This window comes from Balaenoptera acutorostrata, chromosome 15 (genome assembly GCF_949987535.1).
Source record: "Balaenoptera acutorostrata chromosome 15, mBalAcu1.1, whole genome shotgun sequence".
Lineage (NCBI taxonomy): Eukaryota > Metazoa > Chordata > Mammalia > Artiodactyla > Balaenopteridae > Balaenoptera > Balaenoptera acutorostrata.
The window spans coordinates 8,559,594-8,585,141 of record NC_080078.1 but is presented as its reverse complement, the minus strand read 5'-3'; the positions used below and the strand labels follow the sequence as shown (position 1 = coordinate 8,585,141).

The 25,548-nt window shown below is 60.3% G+C and overlaps 1 protein-coding gene across 4 annotated transcripts; it reads left to right on the top strand.

Moving 5' to 3' along the window:
- The first annotated feature begins 2,082 nt into the window (after window positions 1-2,082).
- RASA4B (RAS p21 protein activator 4B) lies at window positions 2,083-25,267 on the top strand. 4 transcript variants are annotated; one of them, XM_057529920.1, is made up of 21 exons: window positions 2,083-2,276; window positions 7,069-7,125; window positions 8,530-8,643; window positions 9,137-9,198; window positions 10,347-10,476; window positions 12,381-12,462; window positions 13,046-13,177; window positions 13,400-13,491; window positions 14,804-14,921; window positions 15,174-15,324; window positions 15,641-15,705; window positions 16,019-16,131; window positions 16,368-16,560; window positions 16,789-16,926; window positions 17,518-17,662; window positions 17,868-18,037; window positions 19,698-19,835; window positions 21,009-21,144; window positions 22,952-23,072; window positions 24,420-24,484; window positions 24,610-25,267. In XM_057529920.1, exons 1-21 carry the CDS (start codon window positions 2,212-2,214, stop codon window positions 24,729-24,731), a joined length of 2,409 nt encoding a protein of 802 aa, XP_057385903.1. In that variant the 5' UTR covers window positions 2,083-2,211; the 3' UTR covers window positions 24,732-25,267. The 4 variants fall into 4 exon arrangements, with proteins under 4 accessions (XP_057385903.1, XP_057385900.1, XP_057385901.1 ...); XM_057529917.1 differs by having other exon boundaries at window positions 14,804-15,324; XM_057529918.1 differs by having other exon boundaries at window positions 2,187-2,276; window positions 7,069-7,155; window positions 14,804-15,324.
- Window positions 25,268-25,548: the final 281 nt, after the last annotated feature.

Genomic DNA, 25,548 nt, shown 5'->3' with positions numbered 1-25,548 from the left:
ACCCAAACACTAGATTTGGCAGAGGCCCTCCCTGCCCACCATCCACCAACCAGGCCTCAGTACAGCCCACGGTGGTGGGGAGTGAGCCCCCAATTTACCAAGAAGCCAACAAACTTCTTCTCACTCCCCAGGGGGCCTCGCCCAAACCCAGGGATGGGGGCACATGCCTGAAGGATGAACAGGCAGAGGGGGCAAACCTCAGTAACTGAGGATGACTGATAAGGGCCTTGATAAACCACCTGAAAAAATAGCCCTAAGTACGCTGAGAAACCATTATTTTCCTACTGATCACTTAGCCAAAGATCACAGACTGATAATTAGCGTGCTAGCGAGGACACAGGGGAGCTGGCACTATCCTGTATGTTGATGGCTGTGTACACTGAAACCACCACTGCAGCAGGAAATTTGGCAAATCCTACGGAAGTCCCGCCCACACATGTCTTCTGACCTAGGGATTCCATTTCTAGGAATTTATCCTTGGTTACATTTGCTCACGTGCAAAATGACGTGTGAGCCATGCTATTGTTCGGTGAAAGCAAATGATGGCGGCAACCTGCTCATCCACGAACAGGGGACATCAAAGAGATGATGGATGGTACCTCCACACAACAGAAAACTGGGCAAGCGGCAAAGAGACCAAGGGTGTTTTTTGTGTACAGGTATGCAAGGCTCTCCAAGATAAAATAAGTGAAACTCTCAGTGTAACCACTAAGCTACTATTTGTGTATGAAAGAAAAAAACACAAACCACATGTCTGCTGATGCGCTGCAGGCAGAGACTGTGTCCAGAAGGATGCACAAGGGATCAGGAATAGTGGCTGCCGCAGGGGAGGGGAGCGGCTGGGAGAGAAGCGAGACTGACTTGTCACTGAAGGCATTGTAAACCTTCAATACCTTCTGAATTTGGAAAAGCATGCATGTAGTGTATAAATAACACAATAGGAAAAGAAAACAAAATGTGACAGGAAATAGAACCTGCTAGGCACTCTGACACGAAGTGTGTCCTGGGTGTTTTGGGGCAGGTGTCACTGCTCCCTCTTTGCAGGTGATGAAATGGAACCAGCTCGGAGAGGTTCAGGGAGCCACCCAGCGTCACCCAGCAAGGGAGCAGTGGGGCTGGGGCTAGGACCCAAGTCTGCAGTCATGCTTGGGGCAGTACCTTCACCGGGAGCCAGCTGCCCAGGGCCAGTCGTTGCTGTGCCAGCCCCGGACCGTGACCTCTAGATCTGGGAAGGGGGACAATTCTAGAAACTCAGCTCTAGACACCGAGTCTGGGAGAAAGATCGTGCCCCCTGTGGAAGGGCCCTCAGTCACGGAGTTCTGGGGAAGCCAGGCCTAGCCCTGCCAGGGGACAGCTGTGTGACCTCCAGCAAGTAATTTCCCCTCTGTGAACCTGAGCGCCTCATCCAGGTTCCCACTGAGGGGATGTAAAAGCCGTAAATGAGGTGATGACTGAGAAAGCTCCCTCCTCGCAAGCAGGTTCACCCAAATAATCCAGGTCTTTCAGACTGGCCCCCGCACCTCTGGATCCCCCAAATCTCTGAGCTGTCCTGCTTCACCTCCTTCTGGGTCCACTTAACTCTAACACAAACACTCCTATTGTTTACTAAGTTCATCCGATTATTCATCCCTTCAATTTACACCTTTGCAGGGCCTCCAAGCGTCAGCCTCGGGTGGCCAGGGCTATCCTCCTCTTACGACCCCACCCGCGCATCCCCGCACTTGCTCACGCGTCCCAGAGCACACGCGGGCTCACAGCCCTTGAGCGCCTGGGTACAGGCACTCGGACCACGCCCCCCGCCCACAAGGACCCGTGGCGCAAGTCACCGGGGGCCCTACAGCTCCACTAGTCTAGAGGGGCGCCCATCGCCCCTCAGCTCCAGCCTGCGCTCCCCAACCCCTCAGCGCAGACCCCTCCCCTAAACCGCCCCAGGTGCCCAATGAGCGCCGCGGCTCGGGCCGGCCCCGCCCACCCCGGGGAGCCCCGGCTTCCGATTGGTCCGCCCAGGGGCTGTGTCCCCCCCTCCTCACATGGGGCGGGGGCGGGGTGAATGAAGTGGGAGCGATTCCTCCGCCCCCGCGCTTACCTACCAGGCCCAGCGGGGCCCGCCCCCCCCTGCGCCCAGTCCAGCGCCCGCCCGACCAACGGCCGCTGCCCTGGACCCTGGCGTCCGGCTCCCCCCGGGCCAGGACCCCGCGTCGCGGACCCACGATGGCCAAGCGCAGCTCGCTGTTCATCCGCATCGTGGAGGGGAAGAACCTGCCCGCCAAGGATATGTGAGCACGGCCGGAGGAGGGAACCCCAACTTTCCGGGGAGGGGCGCTGCCCCTTATGCCTGCCTGACCTTTCTGGGGTCCACACGGCCCGCCCACAAATAGAGCAGTGGTGAGGGTGTGGCGAGTGTGGCTGCAGTGGGAGACTGGCAGGGAAATGGGGACAGTGAGATTTGCTGCGAGCACCGGACAGGGGGTGACAGGGAAGGGCCGGGGTCTGGGGAGGGGGCGGGGATCTGTAAGGGGCCTTAGTGAATAGGGAGGGAGAGAACGGCGGCTCAAGAGGGGAAGGGACTTTGATAGGACAGGAGCTGGGCGTGGGGGAGACATCGAAAAGGAGTTGTCTCCATGCACTGCCGGCGGGGGGGGGCGGGGTGTGGCTGGAGGGTGTGGGGTGCCCCCCCTAGAAACGAAGGGTCTTCCTCAGTAGTTCTGGAACCCTTAGTACCTGGGAGTGTGCACGGGCTGTCCTGGGGCGTCCTGCTGTGCATTTGGGAAGGGAGGGGCTGGCCTGAAGAGTGGACCTTAGGTCAGGAGCCTGGGACCGGTGCAGGATGGGGGGGCTGGGTCGTAGCTGCTCTTGTACCCTCGGCTTTACCTGAGCCGTTGCCTTTAATCCTCACAACCACCCAGCAAGGTTGTTCTCACCATTCCATTTTACAGACGTGGAAACCGAGGCTCAGAGACGTGAAATGCTGGCTCCAAGTGGTGGAGCAAGGTCTTGAGTCTAGGGCTCCTAACAAGCACTGACACCTAGGACCTTCCCTGGGCCCTGGCCAGATCTGAGGAGGTTTCCGAAGCCCCGGTCCCACCCTCCTCAATAGGTGCCAGAGCTGAGCAGTCCGGTCCCATCACTGGCTCCCTTGTATGAGCCTTAGGCAGCTCACTGTCTCCAAAGCCTCAGTTTCCCTGCTGTAAACTGGAGGTGGGAATCCCTCTCAGATAAGAGCAGTGCGAAGTACGAAGCTTGAGGGGCCTGGCTGCCTAGAGGAGGGGGCGGGGGCGGGGGAGCCCGGAGGCAGCATACGGTCCAAAGTCTGGCCGCCTCCCCACCCCCGGGCTCCTCAGGGCGCTCCCGGATGCAGAGAGGTGGTGGACTGGGGAGTGGGGTGCAGGAGGACGGGGCAAGGGCATCTCCCTCGTTAGCACAGTGGCCCCTGTGAGTTTCCCAGCACCCTCAGCGCCATGAGCAGTTCCAGTTCAAGGCCCCCTGGGTCTGACGAGGCCAGGTTCAGCCGTTGCCATGGCAATGGGTGAGGGAGGGTGCTGGGCGGGCTGTCTCAAGGTGGGTTTTGCTGCGTGCGGGGGAGTTGGGGCGGGAGCTGGGAATGTGGTCTCTGAGGTGGGAAGGCAGATGAGCTCTGAGAAGGGTCTCAGCCTCCAGGCCCAGCCTCTAAGCACCCCCCACGGGGGCACTGGTATCTAGGTCAGCTTGGCCTCCTGTGGCTGGTGGCGGCTGGGAGGAGCAGCCCCTCCATCTGTTGCCTCCCTCCCCATCCCTGCAGATCTAGCCCTAGTGCCTGACTCTAGGCTTTCACCAGCATAGGGCGGTGAAACTGTGGACTCTGCCTACCTGGGAGCCATGGTGCCCGGTTCCCTGCCCAGCCCTGCCTCTGCACAGCTGAGGGACTCCACCAGGTGCCTCCATCCCCAGGGGAGGGGCCACCAAGTTCTGAGGGTTCTGCCTCCAGAATTTCTTTCCTTGCCCTGCCCTCCTGCCTCCTCACCTTCCCCTACCTCCTTTCCTCTGCCTTCCCCATAGAGGCTGGTGTGCGCAGCTCTGACCTGTCAACCATCTCTTAAATCCAGCTGTGAAACTCCGCCACCTCAGCCCCTCACATTTGGGCTACTGGCCTTCACAGCCCTGCTTTTGCCCATGTGTGAGTCTTCTGCCTTCAAGGACTCCCCTTCAGGGTTCACCGGAAAACTCCTATTCACCCTTTAGGACCTCTGCCAAACTTCTGCTCCTCTTCAGGACTTTCCCTGGTGCCCTTGGGCAGGGTTTCTTGCCCCTGTTCCATGCCTTCCAGCACTTTGGGTCAGCTGGAGTTAGGACGAAGCCCTTGGTAGCAATTGCTCCTTCGTGGGCTGCCTGCACCACGTGACTCTGAGGTCAGGAACCATGACTCATTCGTCTTGGCATGCCAGGTCCCTTAAGGGACGCCTGGTCCACAGTAGGGGAGATTCAGATGTGTCCAGGACCCTCCCATTTAATCCTCTTATTAACCCTATAAGGTAGATATGCTCCATTTGTAGATGGGGAAACCGAGGCTCAGGATGGGGAAGTCCTTTGCCAAGGCCACACAGCCAGTAGGGGGAGAAGTCAGGATTCAAACCCACTCTGCTGCTGACAGGCCAACCTAGCTGGACCCAGGTTGCAAGCTTGCCAGGGGGGCTCAGTGGGGACCGAACCTCGCAAATGCCACGCAGAGCGTTTGGCTTAGGCATGGCGGGGGTTTGGAGGTCACAGGAGGCCCTCCCCAAGTGCTGGAGGCACGGGGGGTGGTGAGCCGGCCCCACTGGGCCTCATCAGCCCCAGCTTGTCTCCTGAGCAGCATCCCTTCCAGCTGGGACTTGCATGCTTCTGAGGACGGGGAGTTCACTTTCATCCACGGTGACCCATCTTGACTGAGACAGTTCTGAGGAAGGGCGTCATCACACAGTGACCACCTGCCTCCCGGCCACTTCCACTCATGGGTTTTGAGTCCCCTTAAGGGCACAGAGCACAGCTGTGTACCCCATCACCAACAGCTTCCAGAGCCCATCTGCTTCTGTCATGCTTCCTCCCATCCTTGGGGGCCTGGGTCAGCCATACAGGAGCTGAGTCTCATGGTGACCAGTGGCCAACTGGCTCCCACGCCCAGTGGCCCTGGGGACGGGCCCGGGACTATTTCGGGGTTTACCCTGATCCTCCCCGTTCCACAGCCTGGAAACTGCCAAGGCCCTAAATATAGAGGCCCCACAAGGAGCCAGGCTGGGCCAGCAGCGGCTGTGAATGGCTTGGAGAAGGAGAAGTGGGAGAGGGGCCCAGCCCAAGGGCCTCATCAGGGCAGAAGGCCCAAGTCCCAACAGCTGGCCAGGGCCCACAGTTGGGCTCAGGTCCTTAAATCTGGCCTCAACCCACTCTTGACCCTGCCCCCTTCCGCCCCTCTGATCCAGCCACCCAGCTCATGGCTGCCCTGCACGCTAGGTCTGTTCCTGCCCGCAGGCCTCTGCCCACCCCAGTGACCCCGCCTGCAACAGGAGCCCCAAACCCCACTGTTCAGTAGGGATTCATTCGTTGCGCTGAGCAGTGGGCAGTGCGGGGCTTACAGGGAAAAGCAAGAGATTCCTCGCCCCTGGGGCTGCCAGGAGGCCCCAGACCTGGAGGCAGAGGAGGCCTTGTGGTGGGGGGCAGCCACTGAGGTCTCAGCCCACCCTGACCTCTCCCTCCTTGCTCCAAGTTACACATGCAGCTCCTGGGCCCGGCCACCCAGCCCAGCTCCCGCGGTGCACGGGGCCCTGATTGCTTGAGGCCCGGAGTCCCCTGGCTTTGAGGCGGTGGGATGCAAGCTGGGATGTTCCCAAGGGGCTCTCTGGAGGAAAGGGCTCTTGAACGATGGGGGAGAGGGTTACAGACGGAAGAAGGAGGAGTCCAGGGCAGTGCTAACATTTACTAAACACCTCCCACGGGCTGGGCCTCACATCATGCCAGGGACCCAGGGAACCTACCCTGTGAGCTGGCATTACAGGTTCCACTCTACGGGGAGGGGGGGACCAAGTCTTAGGAGACATTTTGCGTCAGTGTCAGGAGAGCCTTTGGAGATGTTTGTCTCTAGTGGCTTCCTCTGCCGGAAGATCCCCTTTTGAGAAGGGAAGCTGGTCTTGGAATTCCCCAACATCCAACATGCAAAAACGCTTCCTTTTTATGGACGCCAGGCCTGAAGGGCACTTCTGAAGACAGGCCGCCCCCACTTCTTGCCCAGTAGTGGCCAGGGCTGCCCTCAACCCCAGGAATCAATTCCCCACCAACAGAGACAGGAGGAACCAAGCGGTCCTGGGTTGCCTGGCCCATTCGTTCTTTTCCAGATGGCTGGGAGCTTGAGGCCGATGGTTTTATTCGTTCATTCATTCATTCATTCATTCATCCAATAAACACTCACGGGACCCCGTCTTGTGCCAAGCCCTGTCAACACAGAAGTGGTCCCCACTCTCAGGTAGCTCATAGACAGGTAGGGGAGGCAGCTGGTGACAGTACATCACTAGCAGTGCTGGGATGGAGGGAAACGTGCCAGGGAGCGGGCTGGCGGTGGAATGGCAGGGGAGACCTTACTCCGGGCCTCTGGGACAGGAGAGGGCTCTTAGTGAAGGGGACTGAGGAGGGGTCTTGGGAGGAGTGGGAAGGCAGTCCAGGCGGGAGGAACGGGAGGAACCAAGTCTGAGAGGAGAGAGTGAGGGGCTGACTTGGTTGAGGGTAGGCTTTTGTGACTGTTGTTTCTGTCTTCCCTGGTTGTGGGGGGGGGCAGGGGGATGGGCTGTGGGAGGCGGCAGGAAGGAGAAGCACCCTTTCTCGAGCTGGAGAAGCAGCGGGCAGGGGAGCCTTGGTGCACGATCCTGCCTCTGCCTCACCAGCCCCCTCCCAGACCGAGGCTGGAGGTACACTTTCCTGCCTGAGGATTCTTTGGGTCTCAGCCCAGGACCTGGTGCCTCAGCCTTGACTGTCTTTTTCCTGGGGTCACTGGGAGCCCCTGGAGGAGGAAGGAGGGCTGCCCACGGCCGGCCGCCCCGTCAGCCCCTCCCCGCCCCTCTCTTGCAGCACGGGCAGCAGCGACCCCTACTGCATCGTGAAGGTGGACAACGAGCCCATCATAAGGTACCGCCCTCGCCCCGCCCCCACCTGAGGGTGAGTGAGATGGGCTGCTCGCCATTCCCCCGGCCCGTTCCAGCTCACACATCTGGCAGGGTGTGTGTGTGTGTGTGTGTGTGTGTGTGTGTGTGTGTGTGTGTGTGAAATTTGCGTGGCGAGGGCTTGGAGCATCTGATTCCCTGGAGCCCATCGGGCCCTAACAGCCTGCTAGGAGGTAAGAAAGACCCACAAGTCTTGCTAATTACTGACCTTAACGCCCATGGAGGGATTATCTACCCTGGGCTGGGTGCTCAGCCAAGGGCCTCTCACCGACTCTGTTGCTCTTTACAACCTTTACAACCCGAAGAAGGGACAGATGATGACTAGTAACAACCGCTGTCACTTAGGGGATGTGCTCTCCGCCAGGCCCTGTGAGGAACCTTTTCCAGCCCGTTTAATACTTCCAGTGAGCTCCGTACGATAGCATCACATCCCGTTTACAGAAGAACTAACTTGCCCAGAAGGGCCACTTCCCCTGGGCATCCGTTTCTCCATGGGCTGCATGATTCTGGGCAGGGTCTTTGCTGTTTGGTCCCCTCTCTCACCCAGGCCTTTGCCTCCAAGTTCATGGCCAAAGCCGCTCAGGTCTTCTGCCCATCTGGGTGTCCACTGCTGATGGATAGCCAAGGCTGCCAGACTCACAGTTCTTCTCACTGCAAACGCCTTTTTCCAGATTCTCTCCTGAGCATGGACACCATGAGTGGGGAGAGATGCATGCTCTGATTGTCTCAATGACAGACAGGGAAACCAAGGCCCCAGAGTTCAAGTGACCTGTCCAAGAACTGGTTGGGGTGAAGGAGGTCCCTTGAGCCTTCATCTGGGTCCTTGGGGAGTTTCAGCTTCCCCACACCCACATACCCTGCTGAGCCCTATGTGTTGAAGGTTCTGTCCTGGGGGGGTTCGGCCAGAACTGGGTGAGGCTTTGCCCATACAGGACCTCTGTGGGTCAGGACCCAGACCTTGGCTCTCAGGGCCCCCAGGAGGACTCTCTGTCTCCAGAGTCAACTTGGCCATCCCCCTGCCTCTACCCTCAGTGAGTCTGTTCAGCATCAGGAGCCAGGGGGAGGCTTTGGTCCTGGCTCTGCCACTGTCCTGCTGTGTGACCTGAGGCCAGCTACTGCCAACTCTGGTCTCAGTTTCGCCAAATGGAAAATGGCCTAATAGACGCAGGCTGTGCCCCACCCAGGGCAGAGAGGAAGGTCAGGAGGGAATGATTGGTGATGGACGGTGGGTCCGGGACCTAGCAGAGCAGTTTTTCCCGGGAATGGAGGCAGATGTGGGGAAAGGTGGGCTCAAGCCACACAGCCCCACCTTGTCCCAGCCCGGGGCCTGCAGGCGGCCCAGGCAAGTGCCGAGGGTCCTCTCTTGCAGGACAGCCACTGTGTGGAAGACCCTGTGCCCCTTCTGGGGCGAGGAGTATCAGGTGCACCTGCCGCCCACCTTCCACTCAGTGGCCTTCTACGTCATGGACGAGGATGCCCTCAGGTGGGTGGAACCCCAGTCCTCAGCTGGGGCCCAGACCCCGCCACCTGTCCCTCTCTGGCCCATTTCACCGCTGGGACTGCTGGTCACGGCATCCTCTTTCCAGCCTGGAGGGAGGGGGAGCCCGGGGGATCCGGAAGGTGCAGGGTTTGGATGTGCGGTGTCTGTGTGTGTGGATTCATTGTGCTCCCACCACATCACGCGTGTGCACATGCACTGGGCGTGTGCACATGCACGGGGATGCAAGCTAGGAAGCAGGCCCCCGGAAAGAAGAGCTTGGCATGTTTGTGGGCATGTGTGTCAGTCCACGTGCGGAAACATATCCCACGCCCATGAGAGGGCCTACAGAAGGGTCATGGGTCCGGCTCCGTGGGCTCCTGTAAGTGACTGGAGTGTTAGTCTCCCTGCTCCCGCCAGGGGCCCTGAACTGCGCGGGAGGGGGTCCTGGGCTCCGCGCCGAGCCCCGCCCAGCTCCGCCTCCCTCTCCACCCTCCAGCCGGGACGACGTCATCGGGAAGGTCTGCCTTACCAGGGACACCCTGGCTACTCAGCCTAAGGGTAAGATCCCGGGAGGGAGCCCACTCCTGCTTCTCCTCCCCTGGCCTCCCTCCCCTGTCCCCGCACTGGTCTGCCCAGTCCCCGGCCCATCCTCCACTCTGAGACCCTTCTTCCGGGCTCCTTCAGGCCCCCATGCTCAGGAAAAGCCATTTCTACCCTCCCCAGAAGGGCCTGTGGCCCTCTCTAACTCCTGCACCCCGGCCTCTGTGCCCCATTCTGCCCCCGCCCTCAGTTGGGACCACATCCCCCCAGGGCAAAGAGGGGCTGCTAGTGGTGGGATCTGAGGCCTCTGCAGGCAGAGGAAGGGGCCTCTTTATGCTGCATGGCCAAGGTGTGGGAACCCCTCCTCCCAATCTGGCTGGCTCTGTACGCCACAGGGTCCCCTCAGCCTGGGTCCTAGTGTCCTAAGTCTGAGGGGTCGGCCTGGAGCGGGGCTAGGCTGGAGAGCGCCTTGGAGGATTCTGGGGATGCGGACATTGTTTGGAGGGGTCAGCCCTGCCCCAGCCTCACCGTGTGACCTGGTGCTGCCTCCCCTGGACTGAGTCCCCATCTGCCAATGCAGGTTCAGACCAGGAGCTCTGAGATGCTTCCGGCTCTGCTGGCCGGAGCCCCTGTGACTCTCAAGGGGCTTCCCCGGCACACACCTGCTCCCGTCTGTGAGGCTGGGGCAGGCCTGGGGGCGGGGGCGTCTGCTGACTCACGGAGCCTCTTGGCCCCTGCCAGGCCTGAGGCCTGTCCTGCCTGTGGCCCCAGCCAGCCCCTTGGGGGCCAGTGGCCCTAATGATGCCATTCCCTCGTCGCACCCCCATCTGGGCTTAGGCCCTCCTCCCAGCACCCCTGGGCGAGAGCCACTCTCCCCCTGTTTTAAGATGAGGAAACTGAGGCAGAGAGGCCGGTCCCAGGATGGGTCAGGGTCAGGGCCACCAAATGCAGTGTGGCACAATAGTGAGGACTTGGACTTTGACCCAGGCTCTTTTAACCACTGTTGTTCAGCTTCTGAACCTCAGTTTCCCCATCTGTCACTGGGGACAGCAGCCCCTGCCTCGCGGAAGCTTGAGAGGCTTCCGAGGGGACTGTGCAGGGGCCCGTGGTGCCTGGCGGGGCTGAGAGAGAAGGGCCAGGGCCCTGGCTGAGCCGCGGCCCCTCAGGTTTCAGTGGATGGGCCCATCTGACGGAGGTCGACCCTGATGAGGAGGTGCAGGGCGAGATCCACCTGCGACTGGAAGTGGTGCCGGGGACCCGGGCCTGCCGGCTGCGCTGCTCTGTGCTGGAGGCCAGGTGAGCCCTGGGAGACTGGGCAGTGGGCCCCACGAAACTAGAGAAACCCACTGTGGATGCTGGGCCTCCTCTCCCCCGACTCCACCTCCTCACCCCATGCCTCCTCCCTGGAAAGCGGGCTCTTGGGCACACGGGGCCGGCTTCTCTGACCTGAAGACGTTTCCCAGATGACCCCGCTCAGGAGTCTGTGTCTCTTAGGGGAAGGCATGATGTTCTAATGCTGGAAATTCAGGCGTCCTAGAGCAGTGGGGGTGATGGGCGACAGGGGACCCTGAACCCTGATCATACCTCCCCAGTGCCAAGACTGGGCTTCCCCTGGCTTTAACTTCAATATGAACTTGGCCCGACTCATGAGGTGGGCGGGAGTCCTCGGTGGGGTGGGGGGGTGGAAAGAGTGGCTGAAAACCTCCAGATGGGAGGGGCGGGGTTCTCTCCAGGAGCGACAGTGACTTGGGTGGGAAGATGGGCCTGTCACCTGTGACAGGGAACCCCCCACCCCTACCAGGGTATTTTTAGCTGCAGGCTCCACTCCCATCTGGGTCTGAGTGTGAGTCACACACGCTCCATGAGAAGCACCTTCCTGTCTGGCTCCAACCCACCTCCTCCGGCTCCTTGCCTGGCTCTGGGGTGGGAGCAGGCGGGGGCCCCCAGCCTCCCCCTGCCGTCCCTTGGAGGAACACACCAGCGGGCCGGCACCTGTGGAGGAGCCGTGGGGTAGCTGGCCACTCTGGGGGGAAGACCTCCCTCCTGAACATGAGGCCTATTGCTCCCCTGGCTTTATTGTCTGTCCTGGGGCCGGGATGTGGAAGAGGCACGGCCAGCTGGAAAAGGGCTGGCCTTGGGCAGAATCACAGTCACGTCCCTCACGCTCTGTCATCCTCGCGGGCCATCCACGCCTCTGCTCACCCACTTCCTCCTTCCTCAGCCTCGCCCGGACCGGGCTCTGTGTAACCTGCATGCTCACACGCTCACGCACACTCGCACACACGCACACACGTGCACACACGCTGCCCAGACTGTCGGGGACACGACGGCTGGGCCAGCCTGGCCTCCTCTTAGCAAGTGCCTGGGTGGGAGGGGGGGCAGTAGTCGGTCAGCCCTCTGTCTGGCGTGTGAGGGGACTCATCCCCCAGGCTCCTTGGCTCCAACCCCCGTAAGGAGCTGCCTTTGTGGCAGAAACAGACAGGACATTTCCTCCTCGTCTTTCTGGGCAGATTCTCAAGGTCAAACTCTGGAATTTTATTAGACAGTTCTGAGGAGGAAAGAAAAGCAGTCACGAGAGGCATAAAATGGAAAAGACGGAAAGGAGCAGAAAATAATATTTCCAGGGAAGGGAACGGGGCTGGGCTTTGTGGTTCTTCCAGAGGGTTCTAAGCTGGGGGCACTGCGGCCAGCCTTGGGCTTCATAAAGGACCGTCTGTGGAGAGAGGGCAGGATGGTGGTCAGGGCCGCTCACCAAGGCCTCCCTCAAGTAGGGGGGATATTGCGGGGACAGGCCTTCTAGAAGCCCATCATCTCAATTCAAGGGATTATCTTCTCCATTTTACTGATGCGGAAACCGAGGCTCAGGGAGGTGGCCGTTGCCCTGGAAACGGGGAGGGGGAGGGGGGCGCCCCTGGCCCGGGCTGTCCCACGGCTGAGCTTGCCTTGCCTGCCCCGCCCACCAGAGGAGGTGCAGCGGCCGACCTGCAGCGGCCGAGTCAGAAGGAGCCTTGGAGGACGTCCCCGCCCCAGGGGTCCATGGGGTGACCGCGGTGGGAATGGCTGGAAAGCTGACAGCCACCCAGCTTGCCAGGCCCAGGATGAGCCCAGGCCTTTCCAGCCCGGCGTGGGGTTACCCCACAGTGGTGGGGTGTTAGCCCAGGGGACGCTTGATGACAAGTGGATGCTCTCCTCCCTCGCAGGGACCTAGCCCCCAAGGACCGGAATGGTGCATCTGACCCCTTTGTCCGAGTGCGCTACAACGGCCGGACGCAGGAGACCTCGGTGAGGCGGCTGGGGGACCGGCAAGGGGCAGGGGGGGTTTCACCATCACCTGGGAGGCCAGGTTGGGCCTGCAGTCTTACAGAGGAGGCTCAGAAAAGTGGGGCCACCTCTCCGAGAGTGCACAGTGGGTCCAGGCCCTTCTGGTGCCAGCTCCTGTGGCCTCAGCCGCCTTTCACTCCTGGCCCAGATGGGCCGAGACAGCCCACCTGGGGTTAATCTGCAAAGTCCAACAGCTGCCCACGCGACTTTTCTCACCTCTGGGGAACAGCCAGGGTGGTGAGCTCAGTCCCGGCGGGGAGGGCGTCGAGACCTGGGTTCTCAGTGCAACCTGCTACCACTTTGCTGTGTGGTCTTGGACAAGTGCCTTACCCACTCTGGGCCTCAATTTCCCCACTTGAGAACCAAGTAGGGGTTTGGACAGGAAGTTTTTACCTCTGCTATTTCAGGGCCTCTGCCCGGACCGAGGAGAGGAAGCTGCATCAGGGCCCCTGCGGGGAAGGTGCGGCGTGGGGGGTCTGTCCTTGGCTGGGCCTGGGGAGCCGCATGGAGTCAGCCCCGCCCCCGCTGACCCTTTTCTGGGCAGATCGTGAAGAAGTCACGCTACCCACGCTGGAACGAGACGTTTGAATTTGAGCTGGAGGAGGGGGCAGCGGAGGCGCTGTGCGTGGAGGCCTGGGACTGGGACCTTGTCAGCCGCAATGACTTCCTGGGCAAGGTGAGCACCCTGCCCCTTCAGGCCGCACCCGCCCAGCCTCCATCCCGGCCATCCCGTCTGGCCATCCCCAGGAGGCCCGGGACTCCCCAGAGCCAGCCACTGGTGCTCAGGGACCCTCGGAAGGTACCCTCTCTTAAAAGAACAGTAACTGGCAAGGAAGAGACCTGAGGATCCCAGCCCCAGGATGCCCCCAGACCCATAATGCCTCTGCCCCACCCCCAGGTGGTGTTCAATGTCCAGAGACTCCGGGCGGCCCAGCAGGAGGAGGGCTGGTTCCAGCTGCAGCCCGACCAGTCCAAGAGTCAGCGGGAAGAGTGAGTGCCTGTGGCTCGGTGGCAGGGTTGGCAGGGCTGGCTCTGGGCCCCGGGAGGCAGAGCGTTGGCGCCAGCAGGGAGACAGGTGTGCTGGTCAGGGGTGGGTGATGCCGCCCCAGGTTTCTTGTGGCCCTCGCCCACCAGGCCAGCATCCTTCTCCATCTGGCCAGATCCCGCCTCGTCCCCCTTCTCACAGTCCTGGACTCAGCCCTGTCCTCAGAGCTCCAAGGCAATACACGTCTCCTGCGTTCTGTCTTCTGGCAGATTCTAGAACAAGCCTTCAGATACTTTCCCTTTAAGGGTTTCTCTGCAGACCTCAGACCAGTGTTCAAGTCCCCAGAGCTCTGAGTCAGTTTCCCTGAGCCAGAGCTCCTCCCAATTTTCCAGGAATAGGATTGCCAGATAAAATACAGGATATTCAGTAAAACTGAATTTCAGATAAACCTTGAATAATTTTTTAGTGTATGTCCATCCAATATCTGAGACAAACTTACATTAAAAATACTCAATTTATCTGAGTGTCTTGTATTTTTATTTTGGTAAATCTGGCAGCCCTATCAAGGAAGCCCTCTGGCCTCTTTGCCCACTACTTAGCCCGGAAGTGGAGGACCAGCAGTGTCCCCCACCTCGGATGCTTCAGCTCTGTCTCTCCACAGGAGGCCCCAGACCCCCCCCCCATCCCCACCGTCAACAGGGCAGAGGCTGGGCGCACGCCTGTGTCCAGCTCCAAGGCATTTCCACAGAACCAGCCACGGCGGACTTGATGGCTTCTAGAAGCCATGTGTCACTTAGCCGTGCTGTGCTGCGGGCAGCGGGGGGCCGTAGAGACTGTCAAGTCTCGGTCATCGGCCTCCCCTAGAAGGGTCAGAGCAAGGGAGCTTGGAAGTTAGGTCTAATGGGGCAAGGTGCTTACCCTGTTTGAGCCTCAGTTTCCCCTGGCAGGTTGTTTTGAAGCTTGGGGATTTGATTGGCTTCCAGTGTAAAATATATATATGCGGGAGCTATTCTCTGGGAGTTGACAGGCTCAAGGCTGGGGAGTCCACATGGGTGAAGCCTGGAGTCCACAGGAGTGTAGAGGTGGCGGGGAGCCAGGCCTTGAAGACGGATGGAGTTCCCCTGAGGACGGAGGCAGGAAAAGCTTTCCAAACAGAGAGAACAGCCCAGGCAAAAAATGGGAGGAGAGGCAGTGCAGGGAACCAAGGTGGAGGGCACGTGCGGAGAGACCGCAGGGAAAACGGAGGCAGTGGGGAAGGGGGCACGGCCCCGGGCAGCCTGGGTCCCTGGTGGAGAGGTCACAGGCTGCCCGTTCCAGGGGCAACCTGGGCTCCTTGCAGCTGGAGGTGCGGCTGCGGGACGAGATGGTGCTGCCCTCCGGCTGCTACCAGCCCCTGGTGCAGCTGCTCTGCCGTGAGGTGAAGCTGGGCACCCAGGTGAGGGGGCCCCTGGGGGATGGTGGGAGGGTCCAGGGACAGTCGGTGTGTCCTCCCTGTCCTTCTAAACCCACGCTGAAGAGCAGAGATCTGAGTTGTCAGGATGGTAAGGAACCAGCCAGTGCCCGGGGCCCCTCCGTCCCTTGGGAAAGTGCCCCCCCCTTCCCCATGGTCCTCTGCGGTCCTCAGAGTGAAGGGTTTGGCTTCCCCTGTGCGTCCTGCAGCCCCACCTCTCCTTGCTGCCTCCCGCAGAGCCCAGGGCAGCTGATCCTACTCATCGAGGAGACGACAAGCACGGAATGCCGCCAGGACGTGGCCACCACCCTGCTCAAGCTCTTCCTTGGGCAGGGACTGGCCAAAGACTTCCTGGACCTGCTCTTTCAGCTGGAGCTGGGTCGCACCAGTGAGGCCTGGGAGGGAATGGCCTGTCTGAGGGCATGGTGGGGGACAAGAGCCCAGGACTCCAGGGATACTGGGAGGAGAGAAATCTCAAAGTCCTCCTGTAGGAGGCTGATGGGTCCAATTAAGGAGGGAGAAGGGTCAGATTAGGAGGCAAAGGAAAAAGCAAAAGGCAGAGGTGGGGTGCTGGGTTGGAAGATGGCCAGGAAGCTCTTTACTGAGCATCCAGCACAGAGCCCCCAGCCCCAAGGTCCTCCATCCTCCTCCCCAAAGCCTTGTCCCTCTGCCAACCCCCTACCCATGGGAACCTCTGCTTGTAGGTGAGGCCAACACCCTGTTTCGGAGCAATTCTCTGGCCTCCAAGTCCATGGAGTCTTTTCTGAAGGTGAGTTTGCATAGTATATTGTCTTTGTTTTATAGATGAGGAGACAGGTTCAGAGAGGCTAAGAGACAGAGTTGAAACTTAAACTTGACTCTTCTGTCTCCCGTCCAGGGCTCTTTAAGGATAAGACTTTCATTCACTCATTCATTCATTCGTTCATTCATGTAGCTGCAGTTTGTTGAGCCGCCTTCCCCTGTGTGCCTGGCTCTCTCCTGGGTGGATAGATGCCCGAGGTGGCTGGGAGGCCAGCTGCGAGGAAGATGGCGGGCAGCTGGAGGTGGGAGTCGGGACCAATGCGGCTCGCGGTGGCCCCCAGGTGGCTGGAATGCGGTATCTGCACGGCGTCCTGGGCCCCATCATTGACAGGGTGTTTGAGGAGAAGAAGTACGTGGAGCTGGACCCCAGCAAGGTGGAGGTCAAGGATGTAGGGTGAGGCCAGGGTGATCCCTGAAGGCGCGGTGGGGGGGCGGGGGGGTCAGGCCCTTTCTTCAAGTGTGTGTTTAGAGCTCTTTCTGCCTGGTCTACCTTTCGTCTGCACTGCCCACCTGGGCGTGGTCTCTGTGTCCGATGTCTTTCTACGCCTGTGTCTCCGGGTGCCCCTGTCCGAGTCATGAGTGCAAGCGCTGACCTCGACCTTTCTGCGGGTCTGCCCCGGGCTCACTCAGGTGCTCCGGTCTGCACCGCCCGCAGACCGAAGCTGAGGTGCTGGAGCAGAGCGCGCAGACGCTGCGCGCCCACTTGGGGGCGCTGTTGAGCTCGCTCAGTCGCTCGGTTCGCGCATGCCCCGCCGTGGTCCGCGCCACCTTCCGCCAGCTCTTCCGGCGCGTGCGCGAGCGCTTCCCCAGCGCCCAGGACGAGGTTCGCCCTGTGCCTGTGGGGCTGGGCGGAGGGGAGAAAGTGGGGGGAAAAGAAGTGGTGGAGCCCCAAGGTGTGGTAGGAAGGGCCTGATGGTTAGAAGCCGAGGGCGGGGCCGGGGCCGGGAGTGGGAAGGTGATGCGGAGAGGTGGGGACAGCGCCAAAGGGAAAGGGGCTGTCAGAGCCCAGGCCTAGGGGATTCCAGCCCCCAACTCTCGCGCACCCCTCCAGAACGTGCCCTTCATCGCCGTCACCAGCTTCCTGTGCCTGCGCTTCATCTCTCCTGCCATCATGGCGCCCAAGCTCTTCCACCTGCGGGAGCGGCACGCAGACGCCCGCACCAGCCGCACCCTGCTCCTGCTGGCCAAGGTCCGGGACTTTGGACACTGGCGGGAGGTGCCCAGCTGGCTGCTGAACAGGGGTCCTTGCCTGGACTGCCGTGTGTTCCCCACTGGCTCCAGGAAAGCCTTGTGGCAGGCCAGCGGTACCCTCATGTGGCGCTGCACTTCACAGTTTACAGAGCTTTCTCATGGTCACCCAGTCTCATGGATAAGGGAACAGGTCCACAGCAGGAGGTCGCCCGAGGCCTCACAGCCTGTCAGGGGTGAATTGGAGTCTTCTAACCCCCAGATCTACTCACTCCCAGGCTGCACTTAGCTGTTTGGCACCAGGTTGGGGCCAGGGTACCCAGTGGAGCGGAATCTGTTGTTAAATCTGCAGAGGAAGGTCACTAGGTTGGGCCAAAGTAGTCTCAACTGTAAGTCCCCGAAAGGTCTCAAGCTGTGATCCGTTCACCCCTGATCCCCAGTGGGGATAGAGTAGGCCCGTGAGCAGAGCCTGTGTCATCTCAACCTCCATTTCTACAGTGGGAGTAGTACAGACTGGGTGGGGGTGGGGGGAGCGGCAGTGGCCCGGCCTCTGACCCAGCAGAGCCTGGCCTTTCTTGCTGTCAACCCCCAGGCGGTCCAGAACGTGGGCAACATGGACACACCAGCTTCCAGGGCTAAGGAGGCTTGGATGGAACCGCTGCAGCCCACGGTGCGCCAGGGCGTGGCCCAGCTGAAGGACTTCATCACCAAGTTGGTAGACATCCAGGAGAAAGAGGGTGAGCGCTTCCCGGTGCGGCCCCGCCCTCACCCGCCGATCACGTTTGCCCCGCCCCCGTCCCATGGCCTCGCCGCCTTCAGTGCCTCTCGCAGCTCCACCCACAGCCTGCTGTTGAAGTTTGCTCCGCCCCCGGCCCCGCCCTCGGTCTGCCCCTCCTTCCCCTCCAGGGGGCTCACTTGTCGCCTTCCCTCCCTGGCCTACAGAGCTGGACCTGCAGCGGGCCCTGAGCTTGCAGGCGCCGCCAGTGAAGGAGGGGCCGCTCTTCATACACAGGACCAAGGGCAAGGGCCCCCTCATGTCCTCCTCCTTTAAGAAGCTCCACTTCTCCCTCACCACGGAGGCTCTCAGCTTTGCCAAGACACCCAGCTCCAAGGTGGGTAAGGAAGGATGAGGGCAAGTAGGGCTCTGAGGGGTTATAACAGCCTGGAGGCACCTATCGCTTCTTCGGAGCCCATCCCAGGGTCCACCGGGGTCAGAGAAGAAAGCCAGGCAGATGCAGGCTCCTGGTGTCAGCCACAAGGTCACTTAAGACCCATGAGAAAGAAGGTCCTCTGTTCAGGGGGTCCTGGTGTGGGCAGCAGCTGCAGTGTCTAGCCCTGGCTTCTAGGTCAGGTGCATGAGGAAGGTGGGGCACCGGGAGCTCAGGGAAGCAGAGAGGGGTTGAGAGGCGTCCTGGGTTCCTGCCCTGTGCACCTAGGGGAAGTGTGTCAACCTCTCTGAGCCTTGGTGTCTTGGCCTGTAAATTGGAGATAATGGTCCCTACTTACCAGGTTGTTGAGAATTAGATGAGATGAGCTCTCTAAGGGTCCAGAGCCTGGCACAGAGCAGGATCTAGACCAATGGTATTACTGAAGACACTACGTCCCCTGGGCTGGCCTCTCCTGAGCACTTTTCTCCCAAAAAGGGCTGAGCACATACTTCCTGGATGGACCTGTTGACCCCCTAGCAGGGCCAACCTAACCCCCAGTCAGCCAGGATCTGGGGGATGGTCTCCAGGGATGCCCAACCAGCCCTGTGCAGTTGGGGGTGGGAGCAGAGGGAGTGAAGGAGCTCAGGTGACCCCTCAGCCCAGGCCTCCCACTTTCCAGCTTCTTTCACTCTGGGCAGCTGCCCGGCCCTCGGGTTCCCTGGGCAAAGCCTGGCTACCCACCCTCCTCTGGGCCCCTTTCCGCTCCTTGGCACGGAGCTGTGCCATCCTCTGGGCACCCCCGTGTATCCCCCTGTGCAGCACCGCCCGCACCACTGCCTCCTTTCTGCCTCTTCTCCAGCAGACACCCCAGTGCACGCAGCACATTCTCCTCTGGGCTGTCCCTTCTGTTCTTTGGGAAGCCCCACCCAGAGACGGCTCAGACATGGGTCCTCAGGGCTCCCCTCCAGGTTTCCCCACTCCTCCCAAGAGTTGGCACTGCCCCTCTCTGCTTGTCCCTGAGGCCAGCAGGGGTGGTGAGCTTGGATGCCTGAGGGCCGTGGGGACTGGTCATTCGGATGATGAAGGGCCCTGGTGAGTTCCAGAAGCAAGGAGAACAGCATCTGGGTGCTGGCAGCGTAGATTCAGCTTTAGCAGGTTGGGGGTCCCTCAGGGTCATAGATGTTTTAGGTCCAGAGCTTCTGTCTGTCCCATTTGTATCTCATCAAATTCGATGATGGCAAGAGTGGAGCAGGGTCCGGGAGGTGGGATGTGACTTTTAGGGCCTGGGAGAACAAAGGTGAGTTGGGAAAATAACTGCAAAGGCACAGGGCCTGGTCCACAGCAGGCAGTGCTTTCCAGCCCCAGAAAGCTGGGTTTCCTGGCACTTTGCTAAAGCTGAGACCTCCCAGGACTGCTGGGAGCCCACAGAGGCCAGGCACATCTGTCTGCGCTCTGTCCCGGCTGAGGGCACTCTCAGAGTAGGCTCCTGGGAGGGTGGGCACGCTGGATCCCCAACACCAACCCCTGATGCTGCAGAAGGGGAGACTGAGGCCCAGAGATGGGAAGTGGAGTGACCCTGGCTAGGACCCTGAGCCTCCTTTCCCCTGTTCCCCCTCTCCCCCAGAAAAGCACCCTCATCAAGCTTGCCCACATCCGGGCAGCAGAGAAGGTGGAGGAGAAGAGCTTCGGCAGCTCCCACGTCATGCAGGTCATCTACACGGACGACGCGGGCAGGTCCCAGACCGCCTACCTGCAGTGCAAGGTGTGGGCCGTGCCGAGGGGCCACCTGCAAATCGGGGTACTGTGGGAGAATGCCTGGGTGGGCTGGAATGAGGATCGAGTGAGCCTCCCACCCCCTTGTCGGCTGCATCAGGCACAGCAGGGGTGTGAAATCTGATGTGAGTGTGGCGTGTGTGTCTTCTGGGGTCTGGGTGCCTGGGAGGCCATGCCCATGTCTCTGCATGGCCCTGCCTTGGCACCCACACGTAGGTCTGGGTGTGGTCCGGTGCGTGGACTGGTGTGTCCCCATGTCTTGAAGCTTCACATTGTGCATGTTTTTGGAAAGTGTATTTCCAAGTATCTGAGTTGCTGCTTGTGTGTTTCTGTGTGTGTGTGTGTATCCACACATAACAATCACACACTTATGCGAGTGTGTGGCTCTGGGTGCACACTCTCAAGTCCCTTTCTCCTCTGTTCATGTATTAATCCATTCATTCACTCACTCATTCATTCATTCATTCATCTAAAAAATATTTATTGAGCACCTTCTGGGTTCCAGGCACTATTCTAAGTGGTGGGGTTACAGCGGCAGACAAAACAGCGTCCTTGCCCTCGTGGAGCTTCCATCCCAGGGGAGAAGATGGACCCATAAATAAATATTTAAAATGTCAAATGGGAACCAGTGGAGACTGAGACAGGGAGGGGACAAAGTGAGGGTGCAGCAGGAGCGGTGCTCAGGGAGGGCCTCTGATAGGCAGCATTTGAGCAGGAACATTGAGCAAGGAGGAAGGTGAAGTGGGAGGGGGCGTGCTTTGTTCCCCGCAGTGACTGTCCTGGGCGCAGGGGTGGGAGGTCACAGACCCATCCCACGGGCCCCACCTCTAAGGACTCCCTGTTGGGTCAGAGTCTAGAGCCACAGGGAAAAAATGGTGACAGCAGAGCCACCACATATAGTTGGCAGGTTGTGGACTGCCCAAGGGCACGGCCGAGGGGGCCAGTGGTGGCTGAAATCCAGCCCACGCTCTGCTCACCAAGCCATGTGCCGGGTGCAGGCTGCATCCGTCTGGAGAAAGGGCAGCCTTTTCTAATTCACCCAAAGCTGCCGAGCGGGCTAGCAGGGACTGTGTAGTTCTGAGAGATAGGGCAGCTTCAAGGATGGAGAGCTTCCCGGAGGAGGTGACCTCTCATCAGTGCCCGCCCCCCGTGCCCCCTGTAGTGTGTGAACGAGCTGAACCAGTGGCTGTCTGCACTGCGGAAGGTCAGCATCAACAACACCGGCCTGCTAGGCTCCTACCACCCTGGAGTCTTCCGTGGGGACAAGTGGAGCTGCTGCCACCAGAGGGACAAGACAGGTGGGATGGAGACCAGGGCCTCATGGCACTGCATCTGTCCCCGACAAGTCCCTGGAGCCCCTCCTCGCTGGCCTGGCAGGGAGCCACCTGGGCACCTGTGGGCACTCACCTGAGACCAGCCAGGCCCCGCAGGCGCTCTGGGCAGAAAGGGTCCTGTGACCAGGTGGTTTGGGAAATGCCACTTGTTGTGTGTGATGCATGTGGGTACCTCAGAGGCCCTGGAGGAGGCCTGAAAATGAGTTAGAATCCCATATCTGACACCATTTAGCCCAGCACTTCCCAAATTCCTTTGCCAGGGAACACTTTTCTGGCCCAGTGAATGAGCTTCTTGCAGAACCAGTGTTCCAAGGAGCACACTTTAGGAATTCCTTGCTAATGAGGGCTGAAGACAGCCCCCTAATTTGCATATTTCCACACTGGCAGCCCATACTGGAGCTGTGAGTTGGGGGCACCCTGGGCCTTGGGCACTGGAGGGATGGCAGAGAGAAGCTTCTCCTAGAACTTTCAGTGATGATGGAAATGGTGTGTACCTGTACTGTGCATGTGCCAGCCCTGAACATGTGGTTATTGAGCACTTGTGATGTAGCTAGTGCAGCCGAGGAACTGAGTTTTGAATTTATTTTAATTTCAATTAATTTTAATATGAATGGCCTCATGTGGCTAGTGGCTACCCTCTTGGACAGTAAAGTTCTAGAATGCTCAAGATCTTCCTTCCTTATCCCTACCTGCTTTACAAACTTTTTTTTTTTTTTAATAAGTTTATTTATTTTTGGCTGCGTCGGGTCTTCGTTGCTACACGCAGGCTTTTTCTAGTTGCGGCGAGCTCTTCGTTGCGTTGCTCGGGCTTCTCATTGCGGTGGCTTCTCTTGTTGTGGAGCACGGGCTCTGGGTGCGCGGGCTTCAGTAGTTGTGGCACACGGGCTCAGTAGTTCTGGCTCGCGGGCTCTAGAGCACAGGCTCAGTAGTTGTGGTGCACGGGCTTCGTTGCCCCACGGCATGTGGGATCTTCCTGAACCAGGGCTCAAACTCCTGTCCCCTGCATTGGCAGGCGGATTCTTAACCACTGCGCCACCAGGGAAGTCCCCTTTGCTTTACAAAATTCTTGCTCCCCAGTCACACAGGAGACTCAGCACTTGGAGCCGACCCTCGAGCCCGGTGGGGGCCAGGCCCTTGGAAGCTGGCCCACCTGCTGTAGCCCAGCCCTGGCTCTGAGGTTGAGCAGTGGCAGCTTGTTACGAGGGCGTCCCTGGCTGGTTGGCCTGACCTGCAGCCTCTGGCCGTAACCTTGTGACAGTACCCTTGTCATTGGTACAGTGGGGCTCCCCAGGGCACTACGAGGCAGGGCTGGGCAGCCGTATTTTGTGGAGCAGGAAACCGAGGCTTAGCAAATGCAGGTGTCTCTGTCAAGGTTGTAAAGCAGCACGTGGCAGGGCCGGCTTATTCCAAGGCACAAAACCCCGGCTCCCCTCACCATGATCTTACAGTTCCAGGCTGCTCCCTGCTTCCTTCCAGGCAGGAATCTTCCAGAAAGTGGTCCAGCTCCCTAAGTTGTATCCTGCACAACTCCCATGTCCTGCAGTCATGGCTCAGGAGCTGAACCCGAGAGAGATGAGAGGCTGCCCCCTGGAAGTGTGGGCAGGCCCTGGGCCAGACTTTCCGGCTGTGCCCCCAGCCCAGCTCCGCCCTGGGGGCCCCTGAGTGCATCCTTTGCCCTCTCTAGGCCTTGGTTTCCCCATCTGCCTTCCAGGAAGTTGGACATAAGTGCTCACAGTGCCTGCCTGTAACTCTGTCCTCTCTCTGCCCCCAGATCTGGGTTGCGACAAGACGCGGTCCCGGGTGACCCTGCAGGAGTGGAATGACCCTCTCGACCATGACCTGGAGGCTCAGCTCATCTACCGGCACCTGCTGGGTGTGGAGGCCACACTGCGGTGAGGAGGCCTGTGCAGGGGCAGCGAGTCCCACGCAGCAGAGCCTGGGCAGCCCCAGGGGATATGCCAGGCGGGGGCTGGAGCCGGGATTCGGGCTCAGGGCCCCTCCGCAGTGGCTGGTCTCTTCCCTCGTAATCAGGCTCTGCACCTTCGTGCCTATGGCAGCCACACCTGGGAGGGCACCTGGATCTCTGCAGCATGAGGCTGGCTCATCTTAGGATGAAGGTCCCAAGGGCTGTGGAAGCCCAGGGCCAGGCTGTAGCTGCTCCGTGCCCCCCGGCTGACCCGGCCCCCTCATCTGCCCCACCCTCCCTTGGTGCCCTCAGAGCACCAGGATTGCCCTCAGCCAACCCGCTTAATTCAGTGGTTCTCAGCCCTGGCTCCAGCTTAGAAAACACAGAACGCTTTTTAAAAACAGGATGCCTGGGCCCTACCCCACTGACTCAGAACCTCTGGTGGGGGCGGTTCAGCATGGGGATATGTTAAAGCAATCCATCGCTCCCTAAGAGCACTGCTTCCCTGAGTCTGTTCGCATGGGGGCAGCTTTCTCTCCCACACCCCTGCCCCCAGGGCCTGGAGGGGTGCCTGGCATCCTCCTTGCGGCCTCACCAGCTCTTCTAGGGTTCATCTCCTGTGGCTACTGTAGCACGTTACCATACGCTTGGTGGCTTAAACGACACAGGTTTATCCTCCTACAGTGAAAGTGGAATAAGCACATGAGCAGAGGGGTAAGGGATCAGAGCGACCCCCTATGGCCTAGAAGGCAACTGAGGAGGAGGAGTTTGATCTGTTTTATCCAAAATAGATCAGGGAGATGGTCAAAGGGCTGAGCCAGTAGAATTCCTAAATAAGGAGCTTCAAGCACAGGGTCCGCAAGGCTGCTCACCGCCCCTCCGTGTAAGCGCACAGAGGATTGTATCTGAGCGACCCGGGGGCCTTTGGTGAACCCTGGGTAGGAGCCGTGGTTAAAATGTCCCCATCTCCTGTTCCCATAAGAATGAAACTCACTCCATGGCCAGGTAACACTAGGGGATTTTCAGGACCCGCTTGAATCTCTCCCCAAGGGCCCTCTGAAACAGAAGTGACACGGTTCATGTTTGGTTTCCAAAGTGCCTTCTGTTGATCCACCTTTGCCGAGCTGGAGGATGAGGGGGGACCAGAGGAGGAGGCTGGACGGGGGGAAGCGGGAGGTGACCAGGGGCCGAGACGTGGGTCCACATTTCTTCCTGTACATTGAAACAGCCCCCTGCCCCCAGGAGCCCCCTCCAGCTCAGGAGGCCCACCCTGGGTCACCCAGCCTTCTGGGCGAGGGCACCAGGAGCCCTCACATCCTGTCCTCCCCCACAGGGAGAAGCACCGACAGCTGAGTGCGGGCCCAGAGGCAGGCCCTGTGCTCCCGGGCCCCGGAGGAGGTAGGTGCTTCCCACCTGAGCCCCCTTTCAGGGATGGTGGGTGGGGCCTCCCTCCTTGGGGCCCTCCGGCCTTCCAGACAGGCACGACCCTGCCTGCTCTGCCCTCGTCCCGCATCTGCCTCCAGCCCCCGAGGACCCACTGGCCCAGCTGCTCCAGGTACTGCAGGACCTCCGGGAGGCCCATAGGTCCAGCCCAGCCGGCTCCCCACCCTTGGAGCCCAGCCGCGTCCTGGAGCTGCAGACGTGAGGCCGCCCCACACTCCACGCTGAGCCCCGCCAGGTGCTGGGAGACCCCCGTGCACTCTCAGCTGTTCACCTCGGTCCCTCTCGTTGGGGTGCAGGGCCTGGGTCTCTCCCGGGCTGAGTGAGCTGGGGGAGCCAGGGGGTCCGGAAATCCAGCGATGATACGGCTTTGGCCTGTCGTCACCCACCTGACATCTCCAGGGGACTTCGGGGGCTCCTGCTCCTCTGTGAGGCCTGGCTGCTCCCCGCCAGCCCCACAGCCATCGCTGCCACTAGCCCAGACTCCCCAGGGTCCCTCCTCTCCTGCGAGGGCAGACCCAGCCAGAAACCACCCCTAGGGTGGTCCACACCCAGATGGACTGATGCTTCTTGGACCCAGAGAGGCAGGAGGGAACACGGGGCCCAGGAGACCAGGCCTGGACCTCAGCACCTGCTTTGCTCCCGGCCACCACCCCACCTGCTCCCCTCATGGCCACGGCTGTGCTCCCCGGGAGAGCAGCGCGGTGCTCTGTTGCCGGCAATAAACCTGCTGTGACTGTGGAGGCTCTGGGATCTCGTGATGGGGGTCAGCTGCTGGCGGGGGTGGCCAAGCACCGGGCCGCCAGCACAGTCTCTGTGCCTCCCCACTGCCCCTTCTCTGTTTCCCCCCGTCCTGCGGACTTCCTTTCTCCTCCCACCTGCTGTCCCTGCCACACCCCTGGGTCCCACTCATCCGTCTCCCACAGGCTACAGAGCCTGATGTGTCTCACCAGCTGGCCCCTCCTGGCAGCCCCCAAAGAGGCCCTTCCTCCAGGTGTCCTGAAGACTGCAAGTGGGGGCAG